Source organism: Salvia miltiorrhiza, chromosome 1 (genome assembly GCF_028751815.1).
Source record: "Salvia miltiorrhiza cultivar Shanhuang (shh) chromosome 1, IMPLAD_Smil_shh, whole genome shotgun sequence".
NCBI classification, from domain to species: domain Eukaryota; kingdom Viridiplantae; phylum Streptophyta; class Magnoliopsida; order Lamiales; family Lamiaceae; genus Salvia; species Salvia miltiorrhiza.
The window spans coordinates 59,090,340-59,099,038 of NC_080387.1; the positions used below are offsets into that span (position 1 = coordinate 59,090,340).

The 8,699-nt window shown below is 33.6% G+C and overlaps 1 protein-coding gene across 1 annotated transcript; it reads right to left on the reverse strand.

Annotated features, from left to right (window-relative positions):
* Positions 1–4,834: 4,834 nt before the first annotated feature.
* On the reverse strand, positions 4,835–5,726 carry LOC130999167 (protein FANTASTIC FOUR 3-like). The gene has a single exon (XM_057924670.1). It carries the CDS (start codon positions 5,617–5,619, stop codon positions 4,939–4,941), a length of 681 nt encoding a protein of 226 aa, XP_057780653.1. The 5' UTR covers positions 5,620–5,726; the 3' UTR covers positions 4,835–4,938.
* Between the last annotated feature and the right edge of the window lie 2,973 nt (positions 5,727–8,699).

Below are 8,699 nucleotides of genomic sequence, written 5' to 3' on the forward strand. Positions count from 1 at the left end.
CCGCGTCCGACAACTTTCCGGGGTAAATCGTGTTATAATTCCTCCCTTTTGGAGTTCTTGTAATTTTGGGATAGATTTGAGTGAGGAGTTCTTTTTGCTTTTGTGAATCTGTATTTCACAACCTATGTCTGTATCGTATCATCAATTTGAATTCATGATTTGTATTATCTGTGTTTGCTGGTTTGAGAGGGGCTTGAGCGAGATATCTGAGAGGGAGAGGGAGTTGAGCGGCCGGAGAGGCGAGGTGGGCGGCGGCGGCCGGGTATCGCCGACGGCCGCTGCTGATTTGTGCAGCGGTAGTGGGGTCGCCATTCCTACCGCTGCCGCCTAAAGCCCTAGATCCCCAAAGTCGCTGCCGCCTCCCTTGATTTCCGGCGAGGTTACCACCGCCGCGCCCATCTTTCCCTCTCTGGACTGGCAGCCACGGTTCCCCTCTTTCTTCTTTCTTTTTATTTTTTTATTTTTTTTATTTAAAAAAAACTTAACAAAACGACGTCGTTTTACATGTCCGACGGTCAGTCCACGTCTGCAATTTCCGGCTGCCACGTCAACTACGTCTAAGGTGATGGTCAACGCATGTGCAAATTGCAACAAAATTAAAAAGTGATGTATTCTGAGGCTATTTTTGAATGTCATGTGCAATTTGCAAATTTGGTGATAGTTCATGTATTTTTTGGCTATTAACCCTATATATAAGAGAATGTAAAAAACTTTGACCCTAAAAAATGTAGTCTCTTAGCCATCGCCCATACTGACCCGCATTAAGAGACGACCCTGCTCTTTGACTTGTGATGGATTTTTATGGAGTAATATATATCTTTTGACAACACCCAATCTAAATTGGAGTAGTCTAATGCCAGACGGTGCCATGACCCTAATTAAAGTTGTAAACATCAGCTGATTATTGATTTACTGTGTATATTAAATTGTAAAGTAGATCCGGCCGGGTATGGCCACCATCACTATCTAGCAAAAGTTTTTGTGAATTAAATTAATTAGAAAAATAAAATAGTATATACACGATATTTAATTCGTTCGATGACTAGTTGTGTATATTTATACAAAAGAAATTTATGATGTGGTTAAATGTGGTTACTCGTGTTGTACCAATCCAAATAAAAAGTTGAATACTTTATAATGACATCACCAACATATATAACACACCACATGCTATAGAATATTAGTCCACCATGAAAGATCTGATTCTGTAATCTCACCAGTGGATGATGAATTAGGAAAAAAATTGGATTAGATAGGTGACACCATAAGCATATTATATAAATATGAATGGCTACAATCCCAAGAGTTAGGAAAGGTGCAAAATGTGTTGATAAATATAGTGGTAAGTATTTGTGGAGAGCAATGAAATACATCCAAAACCAAGCAAGAGGAATTAGGACAAAAGGTGGGAGAGGCACCACAAGTAATTGCTAACCCATTTCATTACCGCCGTGGCAAGATCAAGATGAGGCTCACCACCCACCTTGTCTTAAGCATCCAATTCTTGTCCTTTTCTTTTTTCTAACTCTGCTGTCGACAATGGCGGATGCACAAAATAATATTCATACACACTCTCCATTTAGGGACGTCTCTTCTCGATCACCCATTCTATAAGCAAAACAAATTAAATGAAATGGTATCGCCTAATTAAGTCCTCCTTCCAACTTTACTGCGTCCCCACCTGATTATTGAGAATTGTTGTCCGCCCAAAAGTGGCGAACTTTAGTTGGGCACGAGATTTAATAACATTGATGATGATTTTGATGTAGTGGAGAAAGGGTCCCACCACTTTAAGAGATGTGTGATTGAGATTGAATTTGGGGTGTGTTTTTTTTATAAATATAGAGTGTTTATAAGGTTAAAAGATTAAAGTGGATGGTGTGACCATTTCCTTAAAAGGAAAGTGGAACACTCTTTGCGGACGCCCGATATAGTAATTGTGCCCCACTTTTGGCGGACGGAGGGAGTAATATAGTATATAAGGGGTGGTTTCAGTAAGATTTCCATTTTCCGCGATAAATAAGAGTAACGAATAAATCAATATAACTTATGAATAATTGTATTCAATTCATATAGTAAAAATTTCACCCCTTCTAGGATTCGAACTTACCCTGCAAACAAAAATGTCTATTCATGCGTTACATTGATTTATTCGTAGAAATTATTGTATACACTCTCAGTTTTCAATACATTCAGCATTCTCAAATCAACATTTCTCTTTGTATATATAATTGTAAAAATAGTTTAAAATGAGAAGTATATATGAAAAGAATTTAGTTAATTAAAATTCATCATAACAAGCATAATTGAGGAGTACTATTTTGCAAGTCTAACCGACATTGAGCCATAGCCAAATCTAAACCTGTGGCACCCATGGTCCACCAAGATCTCTAGTCTAGTCATACAATTAGGGCTTGTTTGTTTTTAGCTCTTTTTAATCCTTGTATATATCACTTTAAAATCTATAGCTCACAAGGTCAAGCTCTCTATCAATATTTATAATATACACACAAAACTCAGTACAGTACTTTTACGAGACTAACAAAAAAAGCGTGCATTATACGCATAATTAATAGTATTATTTTATTTGATAAAATAAAAATTACTATAAATTATATACTCTATTCGTCCACAAACGAATTTTCTAAGAGGAAGTGACACAGGTTTCAAATCATTACACTTTTTAATTTTTGATACAGAAAGGTTAGTTTTATGATTTTGGATTATCTTTTTTAATCCTTTATATTTTATTATTTGTATTTACTTAATTTTTCTTATTAGTAAAATGATTACAATAATTAAGAAATGCATGGCATATATGATATCCTTTACAAATTACAATTTCTATTCTTTTTTTGGCATTCCATTATAAATTTTCTGATTGTTGCAATTATGAATTTATGATGTTTTGAAAATACGTACGTATTCTACAATACAGCTATTGGAATATGAAAAAGGACATCGTTCTAGAATAATTCATATTTCTCAATCATAAATACGTTATTCCACTGACTTGGCTTTCTAAAGCCCAATCCAAAACCTATAATTTTTCGTTGGTAGAAATTCGAAAGTGGCTTTATTTATAAGACATTTCAAATTCTAAAGTGGAATATCTATTGGCATGGTGGAATGAATCGAGCATAAATGCATAATAGCCTGATTCTTTTCATAAAAGAATAAAAGATGAGCCTTAATTTTTCACCAGAGAGATTCATGTTTTCCTAGACTAGTAATTCATGATCACTTAATCATACTTTATCTATAATTAATTTTGATAATGCGTTTCTAATGAAATTTCAGTTTGTTGAAATTTCGTGTGCGAATCCTTAATTAATCCAACAAAATCAAGGTGAGTTAGGACTAGTATTAGATGAATTAATCTAGCGTGTTAGTTGGGATATCAATATATCATGATAGAAAATACTATTAAGTTTAATTTCAACTCAATAGTTACCCAGCCAAAATAAGGTTCTTGCCTCAAAAATAAAATTAAAATAAGGGCCATGTACGGAATTGCAGTATATTAATTGGAAGTTGATTATCGGACCTCGTCAACATGATATCATTAATTTAAAGAAAAAGGCTATGAATGCAAGAATCTTTTTGGTTAACTATTATTCTATCATTGGATAATTTGGATGATACATAAACTTAATTAATAAAATATAGAGAGCTTATGTTTATGGATATGGTTTTTAATAAAGAAATGTGGAGCGAGCTCACTTAGAGATATACATTGCTATGTAGGATATATATATACCTACTCGTCTCGTTTTCATTTTAATAAAGTTTCCAATAAAACGGGAGGTTGAAATAATAGTAGTAGCTAGTGTACAAAATAATGGATGGGATTATCCTCGTGGACATGTAGGCTCTTATCAGCTACGTTGGTCATATGCGCTGCTGTCATTCTCAACTTCCAAATTTGTGTGACCATCGCAAGCTTACACAAAACGACGAAAAACAAAAACTGGAAAAGGGGAAAAAAAATAAGGAAAAAGATACACGAAAATAGATTTGACAGCAGCCAAATATAGAACTGTCTATGTAACTCAAATTTTTTAGTATTTCTCATTTTCTCTATTACCGTTACATATTTACCACTACTTCCTCCGTCCCAATAATCTTGTCCAATTTCTTTTGGACACGGAGATTAAGGAGTGTGAAATTAGTGTTGTAAACTAGAAGGTCCCACATGTTTAAGAAGAAATTAAGTATAGCTTAAAATTATCTTGTTTCTTCCTCACCTCCCCCGCGACGGCAACAGTAGGCGGAGCCACACCTGCGCCACCTCCTTCCCCGGCGTCGGCACAGCCACCAGCCTCATCGTCGTAGATGTGTAGATGTGATTTAGAGGGGGAGTTTAATTAGAATCATGTTTAAGTAGAAGTTAATTAGCCCTTAAAATTTACCTAAAAAGGAAATGAGACAAGATTATTGGGACAAACCAAAAAGGAAAGTGGGACAAGATTATTGGGACGGAGGGGGTACAAAATAGATACAAATACAAAATATTTTGGTTATGCTTATAATTTTCATAAAACATACTCCATCCATCCTACAAAAATATACGTCATTTGTGGTGACGTCACTTGTGGTGACGTATATTTTAAAAATTATTAGATGAGTACGAGTGGAGAAGTGACCCATTTTCTTTTAAGTTGAGTTTATGAGTGATTTTTTGTAAATAAAATTTATGTGAAAAAATAAGAGCTAGGTTTACAGTGAATAGTGAATGTTTTTGTAGAACATATCAAAATTGTGCATATTTTTGTAGTATAGTAGGAGTATAATATAAAATACGTACTAATTTTATATAATAAACACACAAAGAGAAGACAAATATTTGAAAACAAAATTGGGAGTCATATTTACTGTCCATACCAATATTTTACACTTCTAACAACAGAAACTAAAATAAAATCTAAGCATAGGTTTTCAGGTAAAAGCGACACAAAGTGGCAAACTAGTTAGGTTTTTGTTGCCACTTTCATCTCCACATTTAAAATTGCGCCTAAGTTTCCTTCCATTTTCTTTGATGTTTTCAGGCAATTGATGGTCACTACGCCTGTAGTAATAATCCTTGTGCAGAAACACCCTGAGCCTCCCATGTTCGCGCTCCGACTTTAGAAAAATCCTGCAGGCGGATGAAGAGGAGGCGACGACAGAGATGAGTAGCCGGCCGCCTCCGCGGTGGGCCTGCACTTTAACACCATAGCCACTGGCGATGGAGGTGAGTGGTGGCGGAAAACTGGTGGTGTGTTTGGTTTTCCGGGGCTTGATCTTGCTCGAATGCTGCGAGCATATGTCGAGACTTGGATCAATGCTGCTTCCACTTTCACTCCCCAGTATCTCTGTGCACATTTCCAAGCCTTTAGTGCTTAGTAAGAATGCTGATGGCTTTGTGGCTGTCTGCATGAAGCCATGTGAGGTAGTGTTTGTGGCATTTTGCAGGAAATCCCAGCACCCTTGGGGCTTCGACTCTCTCGTGTTGTTGTCCCGACAATCAGTATTCTGGTTGTCGGGATGGGCCCAAGGGAATGGGGAGTTTGGTTGGGGTGCCGGAGATTCCAAATGGGGGGGTTTTGAGATTTGGGAAGTGTTGGAATTACAAGGCATTTTTGGTCGTGAACAGGGGAGAAGCAGGGAGATTTGGGTCTTTTTAGTGGTTGGAAACAGAGGATAAGCAGAGATGGTGGTAATTGGATGAAGAAGTGGAAAGGGGTGAGGGTGAATTTATAGGTGCAAAAAGTGTTGGAATCTTTGTACGTTTTACTCCGCCACACATATTTATTTAGGGCATGGTAGCATACAAGAATCAGCTAAAATTATGGCCATATTTGTCCCATAAAATCCCACTAAAATGAAAGTGCTTGGTTTATTCTCCACAAAAACAGACATAAATTGATATGTGACCCATCTCCCATAATTCATAACCTGATTGGTGCCGACGTGGAAAACAGTAAATGCTTACTTTTTTCTTTTTTCACTACAAAACACGAGCCCATAAAATATTTAAATACGAAATCTTCGGATACTCTCTCACGTTTTCTTTTACATTTTACTCCTGATTATCGGTATTGCATGCTAGGAGCGGAGCTAGGGTTGGGCAGAAGGGCGTACCCCATGAAATTTTTAAATATAGTAGGAATATTTCTATAATTTTATAAATGTATTGTAAAAAAATATAATTTTATATTCATCGTTATCAAGTTAAGTTATTTTATATTATGATTTAGAGTTGATTCGATATGTTGATGAAGTGAGTATATAATAAATTTATGCATATCATGTTTGGACCCTAGAGATTTATTTTTTGAATTTTATATGGAAAGCTACTTTGTCTTAAAAAATTTGTTAGTCATAATTTTTTTTAAGTTGCTTTGTATGAATTTGAAAGTCAATTTGAAAGGTACTTTTTGTAATTTAAAATATATCTTAATTGTGTTAATGGTATTATTTATTTTTACTTTAATTATTAATTTTATTGAAAATAAATTGAACCTCTTGAATCGAAAATCTAGCTCCGCCACTAATTGCATGTAATCTATGTTGTGTAGCATACTATTGCAGTATAATCTTATGTTTTATTTACGAAGATTAATAGTAGTATTGTTTGATGATAATCACTTTGTCCCATAAAAAAATATCATTTTTTGTTTGTTTGTCTCGTACGGAAGTCTCATAAGGAAATATCATTTCTATATTGGGACATGACCACACACATCTTTTTTCAAAAAGTAGTGGGTTCATTTCTTCACTCAACGTATTATCTATCAAATATTCCTCAAAACTCGTGTCAACACTTAAATGATGCTCTCTTATTAGGGTTGTATACGAATCAAATAATTTTGTTCGATTCAGTATTTGTATTCGAATTTTGATATTCATATTCGAAAATTTACGAATCGAATCCAAATACAAATAATATTTTTTGATTCGATTAGTTATCAAATACAAATTGAAAATTTTGATATTCGATTCTATATTCGTAAATATTCGATTCAATTAACTATCTAATCTAATTATAATTGAATAGAGATAACTAATGAAAGAAATGTATAACAACAACCAATCTAAACCTTATGATCAAATAGATAAGATAATAAATTATAATTAAATGAATTAACCAAAAAAAATGATTAAAACTAAATCTTAATATCTCTAAGCCCTAAATTCAAGAGCAAACACCCATCTTTCTTTCTTTTTCATATTTCTAGGTTGAATATAGAATCTTATATTGTTTTAAATATTTTTTTTATATAAAATTTTGAATTGAATCGAATATTCGAATCAAATACGAATAGTTCGAATATCAATTCGAATCGAATACGGATTAGATTTATTATTCAAAATGTATTCGAATATTGATTCGAATCTTGAATAATTTCATAAATGCAAATTGAATACAGTGATATTCGTTTCGATTCGATTCGTTTACAGCCCTATTTCTTATGGAACAAAGAGAGTCTTAACATAAAATATGAGATTAATATAAAAGAAGAATGCCATCTCCAAAAAATATAAAAATATAATATAATCGTATTATTTTCATTCTTTTGTTTGTTTTCTTTGAAACCATTTTCGTTCTTTTGTTTGTTTGCCTTTTTTCATTAGACTATTCACATAAGTGATTTTTCCTCTACTCAATTTTTAATTAAAATATTAATTTATCTTTCATTAATATACACAATCCAACCATTTTATTTTTATTTTTATTAATATTTTACAATTATATATACTCCCTCCATCCCTGAAATAAGTTCCTCTTTGAGACGTTCCCCCAAATAAGTTCCTCGTTCTTTCTTTCCATTTTTGGACAACTACTCCACTAATAATACTTTATTTATTACTCCCTTCGTCCCGGCTTTTGGTATCCAGTTGAGAACGGCACAGGTTTTAATAAAGTGATTGATGTGTTGTGAGTGGAACAAGGGTCTCACATTTTACGTGAGAGTTAAAATAATTAAAGTGGAGTAAGGGCCCCACCTACTTTTACCAAAAAATAGAAATTGATAGTACTAAAATGTGGGACGACCAAAAAATGAAAGTTGGATACTAAAACTTGGGACGGAGGGAGTATTACTTTTCACTTTTTTCACCACTTCCAATATTAATTATAATACTTTTTCACTTTTTCACCATTTTCAATATTAATTATAACATATTTTTTTCTACTATCAATACATTTTACCAATTTTTCTTAAAATCCGTACCGTCCCGAAAGGGAAACTTATTTGAGGGACGGATGGAGTATATAATTAAGGAGGGAGTATATAATTAAGTGGCAGTCAACGAGAGAGGTCATATGACGATGTCATTCTCATGATTTTAAAACGGCTGGCAGCCCAATATCACACAAATAAATGTTTTTTATTTATTTATTTTGTATTTTGTATTTTTTTGTGTACATGATTTTGACGACAAAATCACTTATGGAGATGGTCTTATATAACTATTTTCCTTTAATTGACCAACTTTTCTTGGTAGGTATTGGCACTGTGAAGCCAACCAACCACAATTAGATTCATTCAGTTTGAAATTTGATAGTATTAATTTATTTCCATTCTGACGTCAAAGTTTCTAATTACTGTCGGCCACCAGTTTCTTAAATGAAATAAAAGTCTATTTCTTATGAAAAAAACTTAGGCCAAGAAAAGTATAGTATATATGTAGTTATTATATGTATGTATTCCTTT

What these genes read in the sequence shown, in the direction of transcription:
- LOC130999167 (XM_057924670.1), bottom strand. Translation starts at nt 5,619, where the DNA reads ATGCCTTGTAATTCCAACACTTCCCAAATCTCAAAACCCCCCCATTTG.